Source organism: Chironomus tepperi, unplaced genomic scaffold, assembly GCF_022539635.2.
Source record: "Chironomus tepperi strain 1889 unplaced genomic scaffold, CSIRO-AGI_Ctep_v1 contig_177, whole genome shotgun sequence".
Taxonomy (NCBI): domain Eukaryota; kingdom Metazoa; phylum Arthropoda; class Insecta; order Diptera; family Chironomidae; genus Chironomus; species Chironomus tepperi.
In genome coordinates, this window is record NW_027226299.1 from 666900 (window position 1) to 690809 (window position 23910).

Genomic DNA, 23910 nt, shown 5'->3' on the forward strand with positions numbered 1-23910 from the left:
AATCCAATTTTCTCATAAATTACATAATAAGCGTTCCAATTAATTAATAATTATTTTGTTGAGTAGCAATAAGCACGATATTAAGTACAAACTGTTGGATATAAACAATTGTTATCCTTGCACAAAACTCGTCTAAAATGAAAATTTAGACCATTTCCTTCATCTTATCAATATAGGTTCTAATTTTATTGCATTAAAAACTTAAAATACTGTTTGCACATTTGTTTAGCACACAAAAATCAAATAATTTCATTCTGTAGGATATTTTCAATACTTTCTGGAATCGAAAGTTCTCTTAGCAGATTATTTCCTGAGCTAATAAACTGTAAATAAGAATAAAAAGTTTATGTCATTAATAATTTATGGATGTAAATTGAGCATATAAACCTACCCTTTGAATGGTTTCCTCATAATTCTCTCCTCGATCAATCAATTTTGAAACGCTTTCGATATCTTCCTTGAAACCCGAATAATCCTTCTCGATATCGACTTGCAGCTCATATGCTGTGTCTTTCTGCATGTAAATGCATCTACAAAAAGAAATTCATTTATAACGGTTTTGTAAAATTCAAATCCAATCGGTTTTGTAAAAAATCATTTTTGCATAATTTTCAAATTCAAAATGACCGTTACTACTCACTTGAAATCCATTGGCTGTAAACACGAAAGAATGCACCCAATGAATGGATTATTTGGTGCAAATTGCATTTGAATTTCATTTTGTGTCCTCAAATCGGTTCTTGATGGAATAGCTGGGAAACTTGGATGACTATGAAACCACCCCAAGAGTTCATATCCAGAATCAGTTATATCAGACGACTGCTCAACTTGAGAAATAGGACACATCTCAGCACTAATAGGGGTTTGAATGGATGTACGGCAAGGTTTGTAACATTTCAAGTATATCTTATTTCGTCCGTTACTTTTGTCGACATGTCCACCAAGGAATCCCATAATTTCTAACTTAGACGAAAGTGCATGGAAATAGAGACATAATAGGCAGGATAAAGTGATTGAAATTTCAAACGGTGCAATGTTATCTTTTGAGAATCTTTGACATTTGATCAATTCGAATTGTGTTTTAGATTGCGTCCGTGATTTGATCCTATTCACCATAGAATCTGATGAGCTTTCTTGTTGTTGCAGCATCGAATTATCGGATGCATAGTCATTCTTATTATTTCTCACATAACTTTGGTTCTTGTTCCTTATACTTTGTTGAAATATTCCATACAATATTTTTAATGGTAATATGTACTGAACTTCTGGGCAATCAAAATTAATTACGCCAGTATTTTCCAGCAATAAATGTACACGACCTATTGCTGACACATCTCCGCATTTTCTTAAGCCATTTCTTGCTGACGTTTTTGAGACATAATTGGGTTTGCATTGATTCCACATATTGATTATGTGATTTCGAATTTTAAGATATCTTTCTGGCGTTCGTGTTGGACTTCCATTAAAGAATTCAGACATCATAAATTTCTCAATTGAATTCACACTTTGTGGATCTAAAACCACCTCACAACATGGCATTTCTGTTTGATCAATTTCTAAAAAAGTTTGTTCATCATATTCTCTTAATTCGTTAATTTTCTCTTCATCTTCCAGTTCCACAGGAACTACTTCCGTTGTAAAACTACTATCCGGATCATCCACAGACATTTCACCACTCTCATCCTCTTCAGGCAAATCGGTTAATCCTATCACAACATTATTCACAACATTATCATCGTCCTCAGAATTCGATAAAATATCCACTTCTATATCATCGCTATCGACCTTTTCCATTCTTAATATCTGCCCTGAATTTTTCGGATCGACTGCTGGCTTGGGTTTATAAGTTATATACTCGAGAACTTCGGGCTTTTTTACAACAGGAACTTGAGCAGTTTGCTTCTTATTACTTATCGGTACTTTATTGCTTGTCGGAGTCAGTGCTGGTTTTATCTTCTTCGGACGTTGTTTCTTCTCTCGTGCTAATGCTTGCGCTCTTCGTTTCTGAATTGCTTTTATTTTATTCTTAAATATCTTCATAGTATGCTCATTCAGTACAAATGGCTTAAAATTCGCACTCGATGGCGTTTTTGGTGTATGTGGTGTTCGAGATCCTGATTGACTTTGAACATCCCGACGATTAACTTTTAATAAATCACGATTTATTGTTAAATTATTAATCTTGGGCTTTGATTCAGTCAACGTATTATTTGTTGTTGGAACTACGTTCTCAAAGCATTCTTCAGTCACAACTTCCTCTTCTAAAAATATCGGTATATGCTCTTCAAATATCAATTCATTGTTTGAGGGTATATCTTCTCCATGGTACCATAATGTTGGAATTGAATAATCACTGTTAAGACTCTCGGATATGCTAAAATCAAGTGTTATTAACAGTTTTTAAAATAAAACGTAATTTCCTCAATTCTCACCCTTCCTGCTGTTCACTTATCAAATATTCACCATCATCGTCTTCAGACATCCTTAATATTAGTTATTATGTAGTTTAGATCAAATTTTAGTAAGTTTAAATAGCTTAATTAATGAAAATTAGAGAAAATTCTTTTGTTGTTTATATTTCATAACTCGTATAACGTTTAAAAAATGTCTACTATGCTAACTCGTATAATTTATAGCACATCATTCTAGGACATAGTTGCTAATACTATCACTTTGTCCACATATAAACATTTAGTTAGTTTATTTAATAAAATCGTAAACATAAATTATTTTGAGCAGATTAGCTCAATTCGTAACTGTACAAAATTTGAATTTTCGAAAATAGGTAATTTTTCAAAAAAGCGCTATAAATGAGATGAAATCATCAAGTGAGGCATTGCTAACTTGATTTTCAAAATGTTCTATTCGTTGTGTTTACATTTTTTTCATTAAAATAATTAATTTTACCCTCTTCTAGCACAAATAAAGACTCTTTGACAACGAATTAATTAGTATAAGCAGCCACAAATCAACATAATCAATAATGGAAAGTTTAAAAGTAGGTGAAAAATAGTTAATTTCACTAATTTTCAATTTCTGATTAAATTTTGTTTGAAAAATTTCTTAAGAAAGCCATAATTAACGTTTTGTTTCTCATTAACAATTCCAGGTAATAAGTTTATCAATTTTTGACGGTTTTATAGATTCCATAAAGAATATTTACGTAATATTTTATATTGATAAAACGATAAATCAGAAGCTAGAAAAAGCAAATGATCAAAGTAATCAGCAATCAGCCAAAAAGAAGGCAAACAAAGAAAAGGAAAAAAGCAAAGAGTAAGCATTATTTACATCTATGGAAATTACGTATATAGAAATATTAAATTTTAAAAATTTGGTCTGTTTACAGAAAAAAGTCAAATGTAGCATTTCGGGTATTTCAATGCTGCGCTTTAAATGGTGGCTTATTCCTGTTAAGCATACTATTTTTCTATCATCTATTGTTGCCGTTCTTAAAACTGTTAATCACGCACTTTACTGACCCAGGAATTTGGACATATATGAATTCAATATTGTCGTGGATCTTTTCGTGCATTTGGGTAGTTCCATTATTTTTGCTGTCCAAGATATTTAATTTCTTCTGGTTTCAAGACATTGCTGACGCTACTTACGAGTTTCGGAGAGGCAAAAGGACCCTCATTCCGTCAATTTCTTTATTATTGGCTGATGTTGTATTTTCGTTAATCATACAATCTTTATTTATACTTCAGGTAAGCTCCTGTTTATAAAATAATGTATGCATGTGTATACTGATAATTTCATTTAATTTCAGGGAAATTTTATAAGTTATATACCTTATTTGGGACGAATTTTGTGCTTTATACATATATGTTTGCTGTATAGTCTGTATTCATTTGAATATAAATGGTTCAATCAAGGTGAGTGGATATTTTTTTGGTGCCAGACTCTAAATCAGCTCCTAATTTTGAACTCTTGAATTTTTCTAGGATATGAGCTTCATAGACGATTGAAATTAGTGGTAAATATCAAAATATATTTTAATCCTTCGAAACTAATCCTAGGATTAAAAATTTAATCCTAATCCCTGAAAATTTAATTTAATTTCATGAATTTCCCCCATTCTCAGGAATATAATTGGCCTTACTATATTGGATTTGGACTGTATTTAGGACTGTTGACGGAATTGTCAGATTCCTTTATAGTGAAAGGATGTATATTTTCCATGTTTTTCCCTCTACTTATCATTAGTAGCATTGATAGTGCTCCCACACAAAGAATGTAAGTATCATGCAGCTTTAATCATGTTTAACTAGTCACTAATTAATGAATAATGTCTTTTTTCCAGAGATTTTCCAATTCCATTTTTCTCTCTAGTTGTGGCGCTTCCCAATTCCTTTGTTAATCGAAAGTTAAAGAGCATAAGCAATAGATCATCAACAACTCCGACAAAACGTTAAATAAATTAAAAAAATATTTTTTTGGGTAGGCTCTAAATACGCTTATGTGAAATTGTGACAAAATTTTTATAGAGAACCTTAATATATCAAACAAAAATCCAACAATCGGTGCTTACGTGTTTATCAAGTGAAAATGGATAAATAAACTTTATAAAAACATTAATTTATTCAATCATTTGGCCATGACGATTTTTTACAGCTTTAAAATATTTTGGGCTTATTATGTTGTTACTTCCGCTAGACAGAACAACTTTGTTGGCTGAGAGGAAAAACTTAATTCCATCTTGTATTGCTTTGTGCATGTTGATTTCTATAAATATCTCACATGATTTTCTCATACCTGAAATGACTTGTTTGTCTTGTGGATATCCAATAGCAAAATGGACATGATTTCTATTCATCGTTTTAAGTCCTTCAATTTTGATACTATTCCAATTTCTCTCATATGTTCCATGGACAATTATTGGATATTCATTAGCATCGACTATCTCCGTCATCATTTGTGTCTCATCCAAATTTCTAATTGAATGTCCTTGACATGCTCTAATTAATAATTCCCCATTTTCTGACCGAGATAATTCAAATCTCTTTTTGTCATTTCCATCGACTATTTTTCTTATCGACTCTTCGTCTAATTTGTAATTCTTTGATTGAGGAAGACTAATTATTTGATTGACAGAAACAAAGCCGGCTGTGCTCATATCGAGTTTGCTTGTTTCAGCACCATGCCTTAGAAGATAAGATAAATATTTAGAAACTCTTATATCCATCGGTAAACTTTTTTGTTGTCTATTTTGAGATTAGTTGGAGATTAAGTTGTAAGCTTCTAAGGCGCATTATGTTTAGGAATGAATTGATGAGTTGGAAATTGAGCTGGATATGCTTCAAATAATTTTCTAGTTGGAGGTCAACGACTTTTTGAAATTCAAATTTCAACGGAATTTTCAAATTTGAATTGTGTTCAAATGAACTGAAATGAGTTGAAGTTTTTAACGAAAATAAATTTCTGAACGTTTTTTGATAATTTTAAAAATCAATTTCAAAAATTTCATGTAACAAATCTTAATTATACTATAAAAAGGACAAAGTGACAGCATATAATATGGTAAACAAGATCACATACATTCAGTCCCTGCACAAGTTTAAAAAGTTTCGCAGTTGTTGTTCCCCTTGATATTTTTTTTTTCTCTTTTCTTAGTCATAAAAAATCTTTAATTATTTTAAGACGGAAAGAGTGTATTGTTGATAAATTAAAGCATTCAGTTTAGTGTTAAAAATCGCGGAGATAGTTCAAGGAGTAAAGAAACTGTGTGGGTAGTTTACTATAATTGAAAAAATTGTCAAAAATTGCATGAAAATAATAAACTTTCTAAAAAAATCAATTTTTAAATATTTTTATGCAATTTTCTAGCTGGATCTGCATGAATTTTAATATGATTTCTTGCATGTAATCTTGTTAATATTCTGATCTTTAGGACAGCATAAAGTGATTTTTAAGTCTAAAGAGAATATTTCGTGTTTTAAAAATAGAACTATTATGAGATGTTCTTAAAAAATCCATAAAGAAAAAAAAAACGATTTTTCTTTAATTAATCAAAGTATATTTTTATTTTCAGTGCTTATGTTGCAAGCAATTCATTTCTTTTCTGTTATGTGAATGTATTAGCAAAATTAGGATTTATTTTCGGTTCTGAACATAGATTTCTAGTGTAATTAAGTTATCAAAAAACAAATAAATCACACAAAAATGGATTTAAGTCTGTTAAATGATGAGGCAATGGATGATTCATTCCTGTAAGTTTTATTACTTTTACAATTATTATTTAACAACATAACAAATCATTAATATTGATGAAATTTTTTTGCAAAATTTAGTTATGCATTTTTCTCTCTTTTTATGGAGCATATTACAACAATATTTAAATATATGTGTCTGTTTTATAGACGAATTAAAAAAAATATATTGTTTTCTTCTTGCACATACAAAAATATAAGCAGTTGTGAGAGGAGAGGAACAGAGTAAAAGAAATAATTGCGTAAATTTTTATTTTCATTTCTTTCTTTATGTGCTGTGCTGTGTATAGGGTAATACGAGCCGAAGCAATGGACGATGAAGTAACACAAATCTTTAAGAAGTGGAAGTTGAATAACCCACTGCCAAAAAAGGATAATGAGAATATTAATTCCGTCAATATTGTCAACAATGAAACATTTGATTCACGAACATTCACACGACCTGCAAAAAGAAGAACATTTAACATATCTGACTCAAATACACCTTCACTGCAGACTGTCAACTCGGAGATGCAATCGATGGAATCTGGTGTAAGTCAGCCTTGAACCTGCTTAACAACTCAATACATTCAACTAAACTTGAATTAATTTCAGATTGCATCAATAAATCTTCAAGTGGGTGGAACATATACACCATTATCAATGCAAAGAAGCTGGCTCAATGACGTTTCGCCACCTTCATCGATCTGTACTTCAATGGACTTCCAAAATAATGACACAATGCTCAATAGTCTGATAACAAGTAGTGACTTCACGAACGTTAGTTTCCTATTGAATGGAAGTACACACGATAACTTGGAGCAAACTAGACGATTAAATAATGCAAATATTATCAATAATAATAACAATAATAATAATCTAGAGTCTCCAGCAACGCCAGTGAACAATCCAAATAATATTAGTCGTAATTTAATGAATTTTACGTTCGATATCAATAAAACAATCACAAATTCGCAGCCAAATGCAACATTTGTGGGCAATACATTTGTTGCAACAACAGACAGTGAGCCAATAAAAGAGATAGGAATAGAAAATGCCGATATGCAATTGAATGTGAGTACGGAGGACTTTGGAAAGAATCTCACGTTTAATAAGTACGATAATTGCAATATTACATGGGAGAATGTTCAGGATCAACACTTGAGCAATGAAAATATTCTGAATAGTAATGTTGTACAATCAACGCCTGTTCACAATCATCCAGAAAATGATCATAATAATAAATTAAGGAAAGACTTTGATGACACAATATCGCCAATAAGTAGTTTACATGCACAAAATTTAGATGATGACGATGAAGATGATGAGGTACTTTTAAGAAATATTAAAGGTAGAAGATTAGTCGATACTATCACAATGGAAGATTATAGAAACTCGATCGAGGATCAATGTGAATTTTTACTTAATGAAGAAACAATAAAATTGTCAAATCGCGTTTGTGGCGAGTCATTCGAGTGCCTAAGAGAATTGCGAGATGCCTTAATCACATCTACAGATGCCAATGAGAAGGAATTTGATGAAATGTTGGATACATTTAATGTCGAAAAGTCACGAGAAGGTGAAAAGCTTTTACAGTCTGTGGATAGTATTAAGCAACGTCATTCACTCATAAATATGGAGAAGCAAAAGGAAGACAAAAGACAGAAGAAAGACTGTGAAAATGATAATAGGACACAGTATGATGTGATGAATAAAAGTAGCGAAAGACTATTGAATCGTAGATCCCGTCTTTTTGACGACGTTAATTTACAATTGCAGAAGCAACAAAATGAGGCTTCAATGAATGGAAATGGAAATGGGACTGGGAGTGTCACGTCATCAATCCATCATAATTCGCAATCCATCGGTAACGATGCAGAAAATGAAGATGAAGTCATTGACAAGAACGACCGAGATCGTTTTAAAACAATAAAATTGAATCGGCCACGATTGCAAACTGGAATGGTAATTGTGAATACGGAAGAGCCAGAGGAGTCGCAACAGCCACAAATACCACATAATGAAGTAAGTCCAGGAAGTAATAAGGAACGAAGAAATCAAATTAATCAACAGAAACAGCAGGAAGATGAAAGTGAATTCAAAAAGCCACCCGCAGTATCCAAATTATCAAAATTCGGATTCTCACGCCCTACATATAAATCCAGAAATGACCTCAATCTCCCACTTAAAGCAAACTCGACTGATAGCCTTGATAATGATTCTGATATGTCCACCAATACAAAAAAGACCGTGTCAAATTTGAAATCGCCAATGGGAATTAAATCCAAATCGATACACAATTTGATGTATAATGGAAATAGCGGTGCACAAAACGGATTTCGAATGACGAGTAACTTAAAACTATACCCTGAAACCACCAGATCACAATCGAACCTGAAAGGTCCGCGAGCATCATCATTAGTTCGTCCTGTGGATAACAACTTTAAGGTAATTTTTTGTTATTTGAATCCTAACGTATTTTAAAAATTCAAATTGAACTGAACGAAAGTGAACTAGAATTACTAAACAGATTTTATTTTTTAAATTCTGAATTTCCGTTAAAATTTAATAATTTTTCTTTGTAGGTTCCACAAACATTTCAACCACGAGCACAAACGAACCGAAAAGCTGCAGGGCTTGTTCGTCCATCATCTGGATATTATGGCAATGGCACAACAAAACGATTAGATTCAGATAATGAGTCATATGTAAGGTTTTTCTTATCGATTTATAGTCTAATTGCTCTAATTGTTTTTTAAAATCAATTTTGTAGAGCCTATCATCATCATCAGCAAGTTCTAGAAATAGTGTACATATATCTCATGCAGCAGAGCAGCAATTATATCAACAAAACAGCACTGAAGAATTAGATCAACCAATTAAGAAACCTTCCGGTGCAATTCCTAAACCATCAGGAATCGCACGGCCAATGAGCGGACTACCAAGACCACAAGTGAAGAGCGGATTACCACGTCCGAAAAGATAAATTTATCGTTAAAAGAATTTACTATAATTAAATTTTCCTTTATAGATCCGAAGTCGATTACAAGACCAGCTACGACGTCATGAAATTTTTTAAATCCAAAAGATTTTTCTAATGAACATTTTATACTGTGGATTAATATATTATCGTATGATATTCATAAAATTTTGTTTGGTCTCGGCAAGTTTCGGATTATGTATGTTTAGGTTCTATGAAATAATATTGTGCTATTATACTATGAAGATTTTTCTTGTTTAGTCAATGTCCCCCCATTTAAAAAGATGATGATTCTTTATTTTATTTGTTGCGAATAATCAATTTTAGTTACTAGAAAAACGTTACAGCTTCTTATTCCTTAAAATGAACTTTTGTGCCCATAAAAACGCGTTAGGACTTTTGATTTGATTTCAAAAAATGAAAGAAATTGAGGATTTTACTTTTATCATTCCTACCTTTAAAAAGCCATTCTTTTTGAAAAAAATAAAAGAAATTTGGCAATTTTCTACCAATAATATCAATGCATTGTGAATTGATTGTGGAATTCGGCATTTTTTTATTGAAAATATTGAATTCTAACAATTGTTTAGGCATAAATAACGAAATCAATATTATTATTATTATTATTACCATGAATAATTCTCTCTACTAAAACCTTATATCGAAGACTCCAAAACACTAACATACATGCATAAGTTATCGCAGAAAAAAAAAATCAAGTACTAATAATAAAGTTAATATGATGCTAAAAAACTAATCATTTTATGATGATAAAACATATTTACTTTCATTTTTTCTATCATTCATCCATGAAAACGCATAAATAATAAAAATCAACTGTTGAAAAACTAAAGCTTGCCTGTCTAACTTGATGGTATAAGAATTTGCAATTTTCTTCCTTTCTGTTCATTCATTGGTTTATTTTTATATTTCAGGATTTACTCATAATCTTATTGACAGACTGGCATGACAACTTTTGTGAATATGAAGCTGTTTCTCAGGAGATGAAACTCAACATTTCAACGAATTTTTCACTTCATTTTAGTTCAGTTCAATTGAATTTTCAGTTTTTGAACTCCAAGAAAATTTGAATTTCAAAAAACGATTAATTTCAAATTTTTGAAAACCGTTAAAATTCAAATTTCAAAAGTTCGTTATTTTCCAAATTTAAAATTATTTGAAATTCAGTTCTTCTGCATCGAGTTAAGACTATTGCAAAATCAACGTTCAACAGCTCGCAAAAATTCAAATCCTGAACTGTGTAGCACAACAGTTGAACACAACGTAAATCTACATTTTCACTTCATTTTGTAACTGAATCTCGATTCTACTTGTGACGTAATGTTTGTTTCACTTTCTTCTCGTACTTTTGACTCGTGTCACCCACAAAATGCTTGGAAAACAGCCATATATCATTACAAAAGACTTTTTTATTCGATATTTTGGGCTCTTATCAGTCATGACTTGACTTAGTGGTTTACTTTTAATGATAAAAGAAAAACGTGTGCAATAAATGAATTTAAGCTGTATGACTGTATTAGACGTCCGATTAGACAGCTTATGACGTCTTCATAACTTGCTCACTCTTGAAAATAATTTCTGAAAACAACATCCAGAACTCCCTAGAATGATTAAAAAAATGTCGCATCCATTACGACATTCATCCACTGTTATTGAACTATTCTCAAAGGTCATTGGTACACGCACGTGTCGTGACGAAGAAAAAAAATATTGATCAAAATATTTTTGGATGTTTTGATTGCGGCTGCGGTCATAAAAACAAATGTCGTGAATTAGTTTCACAAACAAATAAACGAACGAAAGAGCATATGGATCAGATTATGTTGATGATATTGTGGCAATCAATTTGCCAAATCGAGTTCCGTTACATTCTAAATTCTGGTCATTTGCATTTATTTGCCAAATCTTAAAAATTCTATTCAATGTCGCAAAGAAGCTGTTTTTCTTGCTTAGGCAGGTTTAACAGAATAATTAAAAATGTCGGAGGTGTGTCGCTGGACGACAACAACTGATAAGGCCAGTGCTCAGCCTTGAAATTTAAATAAATGATCAAAATTGAGAATAAATCCATCGGATTAAAAATAAATCGACCGGATTTAAATCGATTGGATTAAGTCGTAAGACATTCCAGAATCCTCAAGTCTAGACTGTAAAATTACACAATTCTGAAATAAATTTCAATTAAGGAATAAGAAATCAAGAGAGCTTTATCTGTTTTGTAACTGCTTCACAGAACGATGTATTTATTTCCTTAAAAATTAATAATTATGCCTTAAAATCTAGTTACAATTGATGACATCAGATTTTGCAAACATTTTTTTGGATAATCAATATTTGTTGTGATATTTAATTAAATTCATAAACGGCTATTAAAGAGGAAATCTATAATAATTATGCTTATAAATTGTAGCAGCAATATTAGATATTTGGGTAGTCATCAATCACTTTTAAAGAATCTGCATACGGATGTTGTTGTGTTGATAAAAGAATTGAATTATATATTTTAATTAAATAATTTAATCCTTTGATTGCATGTACTTGATGAGGTCAACAACACGGTGTGAGTAACCGAATTCGTTATCGTACCATGAGATAAGCTTAACAAAATGATCATTCAATGGAATACCGGCAAGGGCATCAAAGACTGATGAGTGTGTGTCACTTGTGAAATCGCATGAGACAACTTCTTCTTCGGTGTATCCCAAAATACCCTTCATTGGACCATCAGCAGCTTCCTTAACCTTCTTCTTGATTTCAGCATATGGTGCTGGTTTAGCGAGACGAACAGTCAAGTCAACGACTGAGACATCAGGTGTTGGGACACGGAAAGCCATACCAGTAAGTTTGCCATTCAATGATGGAATAACTTTGCTGACAGCCTTGGCGGCACCAGTTGATGCTGGAATGATGTTTTGGGCAGCACCACGTCCATCACGCCATAATTTGCCTGATGGTCCATCAACGGTCTTTTGTGTAGCTGTGGTAGCATGAACTGTTGTCATTAAACCTTCAACAATTTCGAAGTTATCGTGGATGACTTTAGCGAGTGGAGCCAAGCAGTTGGTTGTGCATGAAGCATTTGAGACGACCTTCATTGATGGATCGTATGATTCCAAGTTAACACCACAGACGAACATTGGTGCATCAGCTGATGGAGCTGAGATGATGACCTTCTTTGCGCCACCTTCGAAGTGAAGAGATGCCTTTTCGATTGTTGTGAAGACACCAGTTGATTCAACAATATATTCAGCACCAGCCTTTGACCATGCAATGTTCTTTGGGTCACGTTCTTGGAAAACAACGATCTTGTTACCGTTGATGACGAGGTGTCCATCTTCAGCCTTAACTTCTCCCTTGAAGCGTCCGTGGGTTGAGTCAAACTTGAACATGTAGACCATGTAGTTAACATCAATGAATGGATCGTTGACGGCAACAACTTGAGCTCCCTTTTCGAGGGCAGCACGGAGGACCAAGCGTCCGATACGTCCGAAACCGTTAATACCAATCTTCGACATGATTAAGTGTTTTCCTTGGGATTTGCTGAGTTTGAATAAACTGTGGATGGAAAGGATACAAAAAAAGTTGTTGAGTTATTATTAGACGTATAATCAATATTTTTTCGGCAAAATATTGCGCATGAAATAAATAGGCTCAAAATGTCGGCTATGGAAGAAGTATTTTCTGTCTACTGGATCTTTTTACAGATCTAACCAATAATTTTGCAATTATTATGAAACAGGTTTGGGAAAACTTAAAAATAAAATTTTCCCATACATACACTGATATTAATGCAATGAATATAAAGGGAACTATGTAGAGATGAGAAGATGTGACTGTGTAAGTCTATACTCTACTTCGTAGCGGACATTTAGAGGTCAAAGAAAAATTTTTCGCCGGCTTTAAAAAGTATGTTTTCTGATAATATTTGTAATCAATTACTGCATTTTGTTACTTAATGAATCTATAATCTAACAGATAAAGCTGATTCAATGCATCAGGCTATGCAAATCGACTTGATTATGCAACCGAAAAATTTTCCGACATTTTAAATATCGATTTATCATTGAAAATGTTCCGAAAAACAGCTTTATTGGAACTAACTATAACTTATGGTTATTGATAAACAAGAACGTAATTGAAATTAAGTGAATTGACTGGTTTGAATTGGAATTCTAAAAAAGTTAACGTGGAAATTTCGAGATCCAAAGGCGGGCTTGAATCATTCAATTTAAAAGCTTAAATGCCCACAAACTAGCTTATGACGTACTATAATTCACTTCTAGGTATATTCTTGACTAACTTAAGTTCACTTTGGATAACTTTCAACTTTATTAAAGTTAATTAAATTGAATTTTTATACTCACTTAAGTTTTTTGTGTGTCTACACTTCGACCGCTTGATGCAGAATGAGTAGCTTTCTTTGCTTTCTGTATAAATGAACACTGAGAGAGCAATTTTTCAATGTGATACGAAGGTCGAGCAGAGCTTCTACTCGCGCATTTTCGTACTATTTGATGACATTTCGCTGTTTTATCATGTACGAAAACACATAGATTACAAACCCTGGCCAACTTCGTGCTGTATACTTTCCCCGAGTGATTCTCTCATTTTTTTCAGTATAGCGGTTTATATTGTTGTTGTTGTTGCTTCTTATATTGAACAAAAGGCTCCGATGGATGTATTGAATGTGTAATAATATTCTTACAGATATTAATGAAAAATTGCATTTACATTATGAAACTGCTTACAGGATCTTAAAATTATGTTATCTAACGAAGCAGTCCACGTCATAGTTCATCTTATTCATAATTTAATCACGCATTATCTCTGAAAAACAACATACGAGATTAACAAAAATAAGTGATAATCAAAATATTTGTTACTACTCGAGGAATTATCAGGTCTTTGCCTGAATGCCGAGCCCCAAAACGATGTATGATTATTATTTGTTGCCAATGACTCGAGTCAATGATAGAGACAATTTAAATAAAAAACAAAGGTCTATTTTTGAAATCATTTTTATTTTTTATTCATCTTCTTAACATTTTCTAACATAGTGGTACTATCTAAAAATATATAATTATATTCTTTTTCTCTTGTTTGTTACCCTCTTCATACTTCATATTCCAATAGAATCAAAACTTTTGATTGAAAGGACTATTTTCAACTTTCTGTTGGGGTAAATAACTGATTTAAATTAAATATGATGGCTAATTTCATTAATTTAGTCATAATTTACTCAGTTCTGGATCTTTGCTGGATGTTATATTACTGGAATTTCCAATATTTCCAGACAATCTTCCAATATTCCAGTAGATTTCCAATGAAAATTCGTCTAAAAATGCTGTCAGTTTTTGAATTTCATACAACCGTTAAATTTTTGAATTTGAAAAAATCGTTATTTTTCTCATCTCTTGGTTAAGTTTTGAATTTTTAAAAGACGTTATTTTTTAAATTCCAAAAAGTCGTTACATTATTTAGAAGAATTTTCATCAGAATTCTGTAATTAATCATGTATGATTCAATCCAGCATTAAATTCACCCAATTCATAATTCATTTTTAACTTTATTTTATTCTCACTTTTATAGCTATCACAAAAACCTAACAAAAGACATTATTTTTATTCTTATGAATTAAGATATAAAAAGAATTAAAATTAAAAATTTTTCTCTTCCTCATAATGAAAATCGTCACTTCTTCATATATTCATTCCTTGTTGGCAATACAGTAAGTGGGTATAAAAAGAGATTTTATAAAGTTTTCAGTTGATTTGATTATTTACAAGGAAATTAATTCATACATTGTATTTAATTATGTTTTTCACTTTCTTTCAAGCTTTTCATAATAATTTTAACATTTTCTTTTTTGCGAAAAATAGGGAAAATTTGGAAAACATTTTTCTTTATTTTGTGAATGTAGAGATCAAAATTTAGCTGCAATTACTCTTTTTATTGACATCACGTGCCAAAAATTCAATTCCGATAATTTCAAGATCAACCTTGATTAAATAGCAATAATGTCAAGCAACTTGATCAATAATTAATTGTGAATTTTTAATTTATCAAAGCCTAACTATATTTCATAACTGTTCATCTTATGTGCCTTAAACCTTATGAAATCTTATGTAAAACCCTGTCAGATATTCGTCGCTGTATCACACAATTCATTATTGATCAAAAAGCCCTTCCTCGAATGCCGTTCAATCACTCTTGATGTCGATGTGTCAAAAATCACAATTTTCTCCTTCACAGCAAGCACTCATGTCCTCTATTTGCCTTTCTCGGTGTATTTTCATGACTTTTCCGAGTTCATTGATTTTTTTTTCTTGTGTATAGGAACAAGAAGACGTACGAAGATGCTCATTTTGAGACATTTTCATTGAACTTGACCGGTATATCCTTGAAAAATGTTGTCAACACTTTTGTAGGCAATTTAAGGCATGTTGTGACAATTATTGACGGAAATTTGCTGTATTTTTAGACACTTTTGGTCCAGTAGCTTTGAATTTATTGGTCAGATGGGCACAGTAGTGTCTGCAGGCTGAATAATATAGAAATTTTGTAGATTTACGTAATTCAAGGGTTTGCCTTCAGTACTGAATTCTAAGGGTCAATAACCCTCGAATCTACATCACCAACAAATTCTATATCCCCTGCCCTGTCCATAACAGTAACCAGCAACTAAATAATGATCTCTAACACAATTTACATAATTCTTGGATTTGTTCCTTATTATCTACAAATTATTTTCTTTCAATTGTCTCATTTCTCATTTTAATTCAATATTTATGAGGTTTCCTGACAGTACCTTTACATCTGTCCTCAATTTACCTTGCATGTCATTGCTTTCTCCTTCAAACAACCTTATTGACTGCAAAGTGCAGTTATTGAATGGATATTATGCAATGTATCCATGAATGTCATTTGAAGATGACTTTAAGGAGGAGCAAAGCTTGACGTAACACTGGAGCACATTCATGTCTTAGTATTAACACGTGGACGTAGTTATACTCTAGTGACTGCTCGGATCTATTGACTCACTCAGTCCAGTGCTGTCAAGAAACCTCAATTTTTGGAAATTACTTTTATTCCTTTTCAATTTCTCAGTGAATGGCAGTTTATGTCTATTTATGTTCCTGACTGATTTTAATATGGCTAATTAATGTCTGATTCAGCAATCCGCACAAACTATAGATTTTTTAATTGTTTTTAATGTTTTCCTAAAGACTTGTGCATCAATATACGAAGCAATAATGTAAAATGTGAGTAGTTAATTGACTTATTTTAAGCAGATTCTTTTCAAAAATTTCCTCAATTAAACCACTACGAATAACAATTTTTTTCATCTTTTTGGATAGACATTAAATATTATTTAAGGATATTAATTATTTTTCTTGTGGATTCTTATCATTTCAGGTAAAATTTTCCAATTATTATCAATTTTTAGGTGTTTTTCCAATTTTCTTGTGCTGTCTACAAGCTATTTTATATCTTGTGTACGTAAATATGATTTTTATTTCCATAGATTTTTTTGTGTTTCTTCTTGCAATGCGCGAAAGCACATGACTAAACAATGTTTTTGGGATTTGAAAAGGAAAGTGAGATTTTTCTCATTCTTATTGTGTAAGAAAATGACCTTGAAAATGAGAGGAAAACAGGGAAAGAAAATCAAACACGTGCTCGGTAGGTCTGAATGTCATTTAGAGGAAAAACTTATAAAAATATATATTCTCAATCCAAAAAAAACTCGTCATTCAGTATTGATATTAAATTCTAAATATTTGATTCCATTTCATAGCATTTGCTGTTGAAATTTCATAACTTTTTATAATTTTTATTCGCGTATTTATGCTGAATATTGTACTTTTCTGACTTTTCTAACTAAATGGCTGATATTTATGATAAGCTTTGAATTCACAGCATTCTGCCAGACTATGCTTATGCCTGACTAAATTTGCACAAGCAATTTTTATTTACACAATTTTTTTAAGCAATTTACTAATAAATTTCTAAGGGTTTATTCAATTTTAAACCCAAGTCGTTCACTAATATTCTCATTTCATTTCAGTCCAGTTTAGCTTCTAATATAATTTTCTAACGAATTTTCGTTCAAATTTGAATTTTAAAAAGGCGGGAATTTTTTTGACTTTTTCGTTAAATTTTCAAAATTTTGAAAACCGTTGAAATTTAAATTTTTGGAAACCGTTAAATTTCAAACTTTTGAAAACCGTTAAATTTCAAATTTTAAAAAGCCGTTAAATAATCAATCTTCATTTTTACAATTTGTACCCATTTAAACCCCCAAATTCAGCATAAATACGCTAGAGCTACTTGAGTCACGTTCACAGCAAGTGACTTTTGAACATCGTCTTCTCGAATCTCTAATTTTATCACTTACAATTTTTGTGTTTTGCATTATTATTCAATCTTTAAGTTTATTTTTATATCCATTTGTAATCAAAAATAATTTTTTTTTTCATAATCTTATTCCTTTTTCTTTCTAAAGGTAATTATGTTTTTTAGTCCGCATAACGATCAAATCGAAGTCTTGTCAATAAAATTTTTATCTATAAAATTAGAAAAAAGTGGATATCCATTACATAACTTAACATCATAAACAACTCAAAATATATAAAAAATTATTAGTGTCATACAATTCATATAAAACTAAACTACAGTAGATTGATATGTAAAAAATAAACAGAAAAATGATTGGCAGATGGCAACAAAAATGCACAATATTTAAATAATTCTTATATCTCAAACACTTTTTTTTGTTGTTAATTAAAATAGAAAAAGAGAAAAAAATACTTGAGACTTTTTATCATTAATATTTTTACTTATAGGTGCCTACTAAATTATTTAATTAAAGTAAAAAAAAAGACTGACTTAACAGAAATGATTTTGGAATTTGAGATAAATCGTCCCAAAATTATTAATTAAACTATATCCAAAAAAAACAACTCATATTTGCAATAAAGCGATAGAAATATGGATGTGACATAAAATAAAAATAATATGTAGGATTCACCAATAAGGAAACAAAATTAATCATTGCTTAATTTAATTTGCTTAGCTGGTGCAGATTCAGCGTCATCCTTATGTTAATTAATTATTGGTGCATCAAAATGCGCTGGAACGGTCTTCAAAGCGTCAGCTGTGGATCTCTCAATAGAGCAATTGGCTGGCTGTATGCGGTATGTATCAACGCATTCAACTACGAAAAGTACAGAGAAAGAAAGAAGTGAAGAGTTAATTTGCAAGCATAATTACTGTCCCATGCAATTTTGTTATAAAATTTATACAGTGTATGTGCGATTTCCTATATACTATGCCAATCATAAAAGATCATAGCCATTTTCCAAATTAGAGTATTTATCTATAAATTTGCATAATTTACCTTTCAACGGGACTGTTTCGATTTTAAAGTCATATCCATACGATTTGACAATCAATAATGTGTGAAGTGGGACATTGACGTATGGAATTTCCTCTATAAAATAAATTATAATATAATTAAATATTTTCACTCAATAATTATGACTCATTTTAATTTACCTGGACTGCTACCTTTAAAGTATGCCAAAATGCATCTCAAGACAGCTTGATGTGAAACAACCAAAACATCTGTATTTAATAAAAGTGCCTGAACGACACCATCTACTCTTTGCAACAAGTCCAAATATGACTCGCCATGTGGATATCTGTATTTCAATTTATCCTGATCGCGCCAAGCGAATTCTTGTGGAAAACGTTCCTGAATCTCTTCATATGTTAAACCTTCACATATTCCAGCATTGATCTCGTTGAGATCTTTTAAAGCTGTACGTGGACCAGGGATATTTTGAACTGTATGAATTGTACGTTGCAATTCTGATGTCCAGATCTTCAGTAAAAATTAAATGTTTAATACTTAACTAAGTTATAGGCAAATATATTCTTACTAATCTGGGCTTTGGTCCATTTGGATTGCTTCCTGGACCGCCCAACTGCTTTGCTAAATTCTCTCCATATTTTCGTCCTCTTGGTGATAAGTCAGCATCACCTCCAATTCGTCCCAAAACATTAAATTCTGATTCACCATGCTAAAATATAAAATTTTTGTTAATTAACGAATTTTTGAATTTCAAAAAATCTACAAAAATTCGTTGAGTTTCGTTAAAAAAAATTTCAAAATCTAAAAATACGTTAAAAATCAAATAATAAAAATAATTAACTGCGTAACTTAATTAGGTACGTCAATAAAAATCCAATTTGACATTTGGAATGAAGCAGTAAACAAGAGCATCTGATTGACGTAAGTAAGTACTTTTACGCATTAAAGATTAATGATGTTTTAAATAGAGAAAATTAATTGACATATGACACTCTAGACGAGCCTCAATAATGCGTGTATACTCACTCTACTGAAGAAGAATGTACGGTTTTTGATAACTGGTGCTGACAAGACACCCAATATGATTGTCTGTAAAAGTCCTTGAACACCACGTGCCTTAACTGAATGAATTAAGACATTCTCGGAATTGGTGACATTGATAAGTGGTCCCTCATGTGGTGAACATCTTTCGAATTGGTTCCTGTATTTGGCATTTTTGTCACGGAAGGTCTGCAACCAGTCCTGATTATTATCGACTTTCTGATAAAATTGTGCTGTGTCTTTGATGTTCTCCTCAACGCATCTCTCCTCGCACTCAAACTCGATGATGAGATGATGATAGACATTCTCGCGACAATACTTTCCCACGATACTTCTGTCCTGCTTCGTTAAATGCATTCCATCGATGATCTACAACAGATTATAGAGAATGAAAGTGGTGAAATTTATGGCTTCACCAAATCATTTCAATAATCCTTACGGCAACATTATGGCCTGTCTCGAACCACTCTGTGATATTTTTTAAGGTCTCCTCATTCGTCTTCTCCTCAACTTGAAATACTGAAATTTTTAAAGACTTAGTTATAGCATGTAAATTTTTTTTAAGAATGTAGAGCACACACCTTTCACATCTTCTCCCTTCCAAAACAAGTTTCTGGATATTTTGTGAGCTGCAAATGACTTGCCACGAAATGGAAGTCCAACAATGGTGACGACTAATGGTGCCTTTATTTGACATGGTGTAATTGTGAAATTTGTAGCCCCGGACATGTTGTTATTGCTGTTGCTGGCTGTTCCGTTTACAACATTCCCATTTGATAAATCTGGAATTGAGGACACAAAAAAAAAATGTTGTCAATTTATAGTCTTTTTGAGGTCTTCAAAAATTAAAAAGTTGTAAGAAGGTCGATGAGATTTGTTTTAAAATGTGTGTTGAGCTGTTGATTCGGGTATATGGATGTAGGTTGAGAATCTTAAATAAATTTGGGAGTCAGATTTTAATCTGTGGATTTATTTTGAGTTCTACTTTTTAATCCGATGGTTAATTTTGAGTTCTACCACAGTTCTACCTTCAATTCGAGGATTAATCCTCATAATTTTAGTTTTAAATTTTAGTTCTACCAATAATCTAAGGAAACTTTAAGTTCTACTCGTAAATTTTGGTTTAAATTTTTAATCCACAGTTTGAATTTTTAATCCGAAGACTTAAATTTTTAATCCTAGGATTTAATGTTTTCTTCTTTGAGTTGATTAAGGAGCTTGCAACTTTACAGCACGAAATCGATAGAAAATGTTGGATAATCTTTCAATTTCCCACAATTAATCTCATAATCAGCTATTCGGTCATCAAAAAAGACATATAAAATGTAAATTTGAAATCCACAATGATTATATAGGAAACCAATGTAAGGATTGTATATAGGAAGGTATATAGGTAGGTGGATACAAAATTCTTTAATATATTTAACCTTCTTTTGCATCGTCATCATCATCGCATTTTCTCTTTCGACTGCAATTTTTAACATAACTTATAAATTGTCGCAACATCATTTCTCAATCTTTTGCTGTATATTATTTTTCTTTCGGGTCTAATACTTTTTATATCGCTAATTTGTGTGCTTATTATGATTTTTCTTCAGCATATATATACGCAAAATGTAATGCAAACTGGTTTTTAAATTTCTCAGTTTCTCCTTCTGTTTCTGTTTATTTACTTTCAATGCTTAATTATATACACAGTCAAGTCAACACTTTTAAATTCCATCACTTCCTCATAAAGTCCAAAATGAGTACTTATAGGCAAATGCCTCCTTTGTTATTGTTGATGTCATATAACAAAACAGGATCAACTTCTTCTTCCTTATTTCTCTTTTACTTTAAGTAATTATTTAGTACTAAATTGTCGTACGGAATGATGAGAATTAAGCACACACATATAGAACATACAGCAGTGAATATTATTAACCAACAAAATGAAGACGAAAGTAGGAAAAAATTCTTTTTTTTTACGAAATATCAAAAATTTTCATTTTTGTGTCGTTTCTCTTCCGTGGTCCTACCCCAGTGGTTGTATTTATAGAGGCACAACACGTCAATTATTATACTGTATGCACAATTAAATTACAATTGTTTTCAACCACACACTGAAATCTGGTGGCGAAAATTTTGTGTAATTAATTGTGTTTAAACGATTTTTAGCACAATGCAGCCGTAGTCCCTTCATACCACCTCGTCGACTCGAGAAAACTGAGACGTACGGAATACAGAAATTGACTATTCGATATTTTTTTAGTTCGCTCTCCGGTGTGTGTCTGATTCTTTTTTTTTTGGTGAGAGAATCAACACAGCTGGTCGGGTGAGAGACTGTTTGATTATCCAGGGTTTAGTCATAAGACTAGTACATAAGTCATGACTGATAACGTTGCATATAGACATAAATTAGACAAATATTCATGCTTCCAACATTTTATCAATTATTTAATTTCCCAATTATTTGTTCGGAAAAATCCAGTTTAATGCGCTTGCGTCATGTACCCCACAAGTCATGTATATGCTCTCTCCTCTCTCACTGTTGCGCTCTTTTTGAATTTTTTAGGCCTATCTATTTATATTTAATTTTAGTATCAAACATGGTCTACGTGACTATTTAATATGTGATGATACAATACGCATATATGTCATATCATGCATCTCTTCTGCCTACAAACAGATTTTTCTACATCTTTCGACTTGCATCTTATTGGACATTGAGTCTTTTTACATATATTTGTGCCTGTGTATAATTTTTTGTGGCTTAATATGAACGAAAAAATATAAACAGAGAATTTTGTGCGAGTTAAAGTTGGATAGAGATGGAGATACATGGCAAGAGAATCACACACGTAACAGAAAAAGAGAGTCACAACGTTACAAGAGATTTACTGTGTGATCACATACAGTATAAAAAGACATTGAACTCTTTTTCTTTCATATTTTATTCAAATGAAGTAAGATTTTTTTAGCGACATAAAACGAGTTCGCTGAATGATATTTGATGTGTTGGGTCAACGGATTAAATTATAGAATTTTTGACTGTAAATTGATAATTTTTAACGATTTATAATCTTCAGCGGTCAAAGAAAATTTGAATATTTAACGGTCAAAAAATATTTGAATTTTTAACGGTCAGAAGAAATTTGAATTTTTCAGTTGATTTTCCCCTCTGAAAATTCAAAATTTTTAACTGAACCCTTTTTAACGGACAAATTTACATTTTCCTCATTTTCCCCATTTTACTTAACTAAATTAATCTATTTAGTCATAATTGTTGCAAATCAATCAATTTCACAAAGACCTTTAAACATCCCGTTCACAAGAGGTTAAAAATTACGAAACTAGAGCCAATTAAAGCACCTTTATGAAATATAGTAAACAAATCGCCGGAAGCATTTATCAAAGACGTTAGAAAACTTACAACTATCGTTCAATCAACTTGCATTTTGTTTAAAGTCTCTAAAGCTACAGATGAAAAATAAGTGTGACTGCCATACAAAACTAATTATATGCCTAATAAACAAAATCTAATGGAAAGTTGATATCTACTTGACTGAATTACATACTTTACAGCATCACACTCAATCACAAGACGCCCCATTTTTCTATAAACAGTAAGCAGTCATCATCATTTCTTCTTTCAAATGCTGCTGCCTAAATATCACTAAGTGCTGTAAATTTATCCCCAAATGTACTCATTCGACATGTCTCTATTAGACTTAATGATATTTTTTAAAGGCGAATCCCACAAAAAGAATAGATACATCTTTAACACCGTCCATAAATTTTAATTTAATAATACTTTGGTACAAAAAAAAACTTTATGGACCATTCATGAGTGGCTATTATTTGAAAAATGTGATAAACAAAGTAACGGAATCTTTTTTTCGGCATGGCAAATATTGGCCAATTTTGTAATACAAAAGAATATATTTTTATAGATGTTAAAGTCTGTAAAATAAAAACAGAACCTGAATACACAGTGAACATTTCCGATGTCTAAACAATATTTTGTACTGATGCGCATCATAAATAAATTATGATGGACAAGTTTGCGAGTTTTTTGAGTGCCAAATTTACGACTCAACTATCGATTTTGTGCCTTTTGTTCTGTTTATCTTTCTAAATTTATCTTTAATTCATTGTAATGTTTTTTTATTGTGGACATAAATAGGAAGTCTTTTGTTCTAAATTAATTTTCATTTACACTAATTTAAGTCGCATGGCCTTATTTAATGGTCACTTATTCTAATTAAGTGACATTATTTTGAGGAAGTAATTTTTAGCATTTTAACGGTTTTCTGCAATTT

The 23910-nt window shown here is 31.4% G+C and overlaps 5 protein-coding genes across 10 annotated transcripts in view; 2 read left to right on the forward strand and 3 right to left on the reverse strand.

The window, feature by feature from the left end:
• Positions 1 to 159: 159 nt before the first annotated feature.
• Positions 160 to 2599, reverse strand: LOC139089328 (histone H2A deubiquitinase MYSM1-like). The gene is made up of 4 exons (XM_070638826.1): positions 2433 to 2599; positions 641 to 2374; positions 392 to 530; positions 160 to 323 (listed from the first exon to the last, which is right to left on the reverse strand). Exons 1-4 carry the CDS (start codon positions 2480 to 2482, stop codon positions 240 to 242), a joined length of 2007 nt encoding a protein of 668 aa, XP_070494927.1. The 5' UTR covers positions 2483 to 2599; the 3' UTR covers positions 160 to 239.
• Positions 2600 to 2841: 242 nt separating this feature from the next.
• On the forward strand, positions 2842 to 4581 carry tank (EI24 domain-containing protein tank). Its single transcript, XM_070638866.1, has 7 exons — positions 2842 to 2998; positions 3110 to 3276; positions 3350 to 3710; positions 3773 to 3878; positions 3948 to 3979; positions 4088 to 4239; positions 4307 to 4581. The coding sequence occupies exons 1-7, from the start codon at positions 2984 to 2986 to the stop codon at positions 4416 to 4418; spliced, it is 945 nt and encodes a 314-aa protein (XP_070494967.1). The 5' UTR covers positions 2842 to 2983; the 3' UTR covers positions 4419 to 4581.
• Positions 4582 to 5586: 1005 nt separating this feature from the next.
• Positions 5587 to 10024, forward strand: ssp2 (short spindle 2). Of its 2 annotated transcripts, XM_070638923.1 has the most exons (7): positions 5587 to 5728; positions 6035 to 6212; positions 6503 to 6743; positions 6807 to 8639; positions 8777 to 8899; positions 8965 to 9163; positions 9223 to 10024. In XM_070638923.1, the coding sequence occupies exons 2-7, from the start codon at positions 6166 to 6168 to the stop codon at positions 9258 to 9260; spliced, it is 2481 nt and encodes an 826-aa protein (XP_070495024.1). In that variant the 5' UTR covers positions 5587 to 5728; positions 6035 to 6165; the 3' UTR covers positions 9261 to 10024. The 2 variants fall into 2 exon arrangements, with proteins under 2 accessions (XP_070495024.1, XP_070495025.1); XM_070638924.1 differs by lacking the exon at positions 6035 to 6212.
• Positions 10025 to 11398: 1374 nt separating this feature from the next.
• Positions 11399 to 13710, reverse strand: LOC139089278 (glyceraldehyde-3-phosphate dehydrogenase 2). Its single transcript, XM_070638758.1, has 2 exons — positions 13557 to 13710; positions 11399 to 12747 (listed from the first exon to the last, which is right to left on the reverse strand). Exon 2 carries the CDS (start codon positions 12705 to 12707, stop codon positions 11709 to 11711), a length of 999 nt encoding a protein of 332 aa, XP_070494859.1. The 5' UTR covers positions 12708 to 12747; positions 13557 to 13710; the 3' UTR covers positions 11399 to 11708.
• Positions 13711 to 14194: 484 nt separating this feature from the next.
• LOC139089400 (6-phosphofructo-2-kinase/fructose-2,6-bisphosphatase-like) overlaps positions 14195 to 23910 on the reverse strand; it is a 38627-nt gene continuing 28911 nt past the window's right edge. Inside the window, exons 1-8 of one of the 5 annotated variants that reach the window (XM_070638939.1) lie at positions 21037 to 21621; positions 20191 to 20391; positions 20049 to 20128; positions 19595 to 19978; positions 19137 to 19277; positions 18751 to 19078; positions 18593 to 18685; positions 14195 to 17759 (exon numbers count right to left, since the gene is read on the reverse strand). In XM_070638939.1, coding sequence (XP_070495040.1) covers positions 17728 to 17759; positions 18593 to 18685; positions 18751 to 19078; positions 19137 to 19277; positions 19595 to 19978; positions 20049 to 20128; positions 20191 to 20391; positions 21037 to 21118 — 1341 coding nt within the window. In that variant the 5' untranslated portion in view covers positions 21119 to 21621 and the 3' untranslated portion in view covers positions 14195 to 17727. The other 4 variants (XM_070638936.1, XM_070638940.1, XM_070638937.1 and 1 more) reach the window with 4 other exon arrangements.